Source organism: Ruditapes philippinarum, unplaced genomic scaffold, assembly GCF_026571515.1.
Source record: "Ruditapes philippinarum isolate M1 unplaced genomic scaffold, ASM2657151v2 ctg17804_1_1_1_1, whole genome shotgun sequence".
In the NCBI taxonomy this organism is placed as follows: Eukaryota; Metazoa; Mollusca; class Bivalvia; order Venerida; family Veneridae; genus Ruditapes; species Ruditapes philippinarum.
The window spans coordinates 16,054-18,041 of record NW_026852765.1 but is presented as its reverse complement, the minus strand read 5'-3'; the positions used below and the strand labels follow the sequence as shown (position 1 = coordinate 18,041).

At 30.6% G+C, this 1,988-nt stretch overlaps 1 protein-coding gene across 1 annotated transcript; it reads right to left on the bottom strand.

Annotated features, from left to right (window-relative positions):
- Positions 1–279: 279 nt before the first annotated feature.
- Positions 280–1,069, bottom strand: LOC132723927 (uncharacterized; the record flags this gene model as incomplete). Its single annotated transcript, XM_060708737.1, is given in 2 exon segments — positions 280–456; positions 811–1,069. A coding segment is annotated over 1 exon segment (55 nt), but the record flags the coding sequence as incomplete, so codon positions are not given.
- Positions 1,070–1,988: the final 919 nt, after the last annotated feature.

Genomic DNA, 1,988 nt, shown 5'->3' with positions numbered 1-1,988 from the left:
TTATACAAAACTAACGTCATATACCATTTGTGATGACAGAACTAATTAGAAAATCAGATTAAGTTTAGGTATTTGCCTTTAAATTACAATCAAAACATTGTAACATATTACGCTAAATATATATAGAATAGCATTTTGAATAGTTATTTTTAATCCAGCTATAAACATTGTTGAAATGAAACTTTAACGTGTTAATTTCCAAATTAAAAATGAGAAAGAAAATAAATCAAACAATATATTTACCAATATGTGCTCCACGAAGTTTGTTACCTTTCGGACGCCACGGATACATGTAATATGACGCATTTCGTAGTAAGTATTGTAGGTAATTCATTTCCTTTCTTGATGCAATAGTAACAAGATGTTCACTGCGCTTACGGCATTTGCTGTTTGCAATATCCCATGAGACCTCTTCAGAGAATACTGTATAGCATTTTCTGAAAAGCCCTGAGCAAGCTGAAATATAAAAACATGTTCCATTTAAAATTATTTATTGATCCTTTAGGGGCTTATATATCATATACAAAATACCATTTCTTATGCACTTCTTCAAAACACTAAGTCGTTACCAATAGTAAATCATTCCAAATATTCATGATTGAAACAAAGGGAAGACTTTTTACTTAACCTTTTCTTTTAATATTCTATAATTTCTATGCTCTAAGGAAATAAAGGAATTCCATTATATGATTATACTATATAGTGAAGTATCCAGCTGGCATTAAAATAATAACAAAAAACATGATTTCATTCACAGATGATAAAATCTTTGTTCTGATCTCGCTTTGAATATGAATATATAAGTAATACCTGATGATTCTGATTCAGATCCTGTAATCTCAGTTGTATACCTTTGAAATGAATGATTTGTTATTTTATAATGTATCCGAAATCCTTCAATTCGCTCTCTTATTTTGCCATACGAATACAGGTATCCCGAAAAATCAAGACGTCGATAAAACAAGTCGATACGTGAACCTTTTGATTTGTATGTCTCCGGTGGTAATATTCCAGAGCAAAACTCGTGTTCGCCGTCAGCATCTTTGATAGCAAATCGTGATTTAAATTCTAATTTAATGTAAAAAGAAAGTCATTTATAAAACATGTAAAACAGAATGTAATCGTTAGATAAGCGTTACTAAGAAAACAAGATTCACATTATTTCATGTTAATGTGCGGACTTCAATTTTTACACAGGCTGCATTACTTGTACTTTCTTGTTTTGTTGTTTTTATTGTTTAATGAGACTGTTTATGAGAAATAGAAAAAGGTACAAAATCTTTCGCTTCGCTTTACACCGGCTTCAGCGGTATTCAATCCTCAACAGTAGAAGGTATGGAACTCGTGATCTAGGAGATGAAGTACGAAAACATTTACAACTGTCAGGTTTTATTACTGACATAATCCGACATTGTCGTTTTCCCCCCAATGATATTCAGTACTGAGGGGATCCGGTAATATACCCCGCATCGTTTTCTGACCACATGAATAGAAAGTGTTCATTTTTGATATTTATAATTATTTGATATGAGTTTTTTGTACATTGAATACAATACTCAGTGGTATATTTGGAAGTTTCTATTTTTAAGGATAGCTTCATCATTTATTTACGCCCATGTCATGGCTGTATTTATGCTTTAATGTTTAGCTTATGTTTTTTTCCTGTTTTCTTTTTTTTGTAATAACGATTTTTTACTTCACAATTGATGCAGGTACACTTGTGCATGTTTGGATGGAGTGTTAAGTTTATGTTTTACAGTATTTTTCTACGACTTAATGGGACAGCCTTCTATATGCTACATGTTACCCTCAGAACTAGTTATGATTAATTAGTAAAGTATATGAATAAAAAATTGACTATAGTCTGTCCCATCAAATTTGAACATTCCATTTTTTATTTAATATAATAGTAAAATTATTTAAATTAATGTCATCTTAACCCTGACGTCAATATCTCTAGGCATGTTTTTCATTTTTTTCATAAAGTC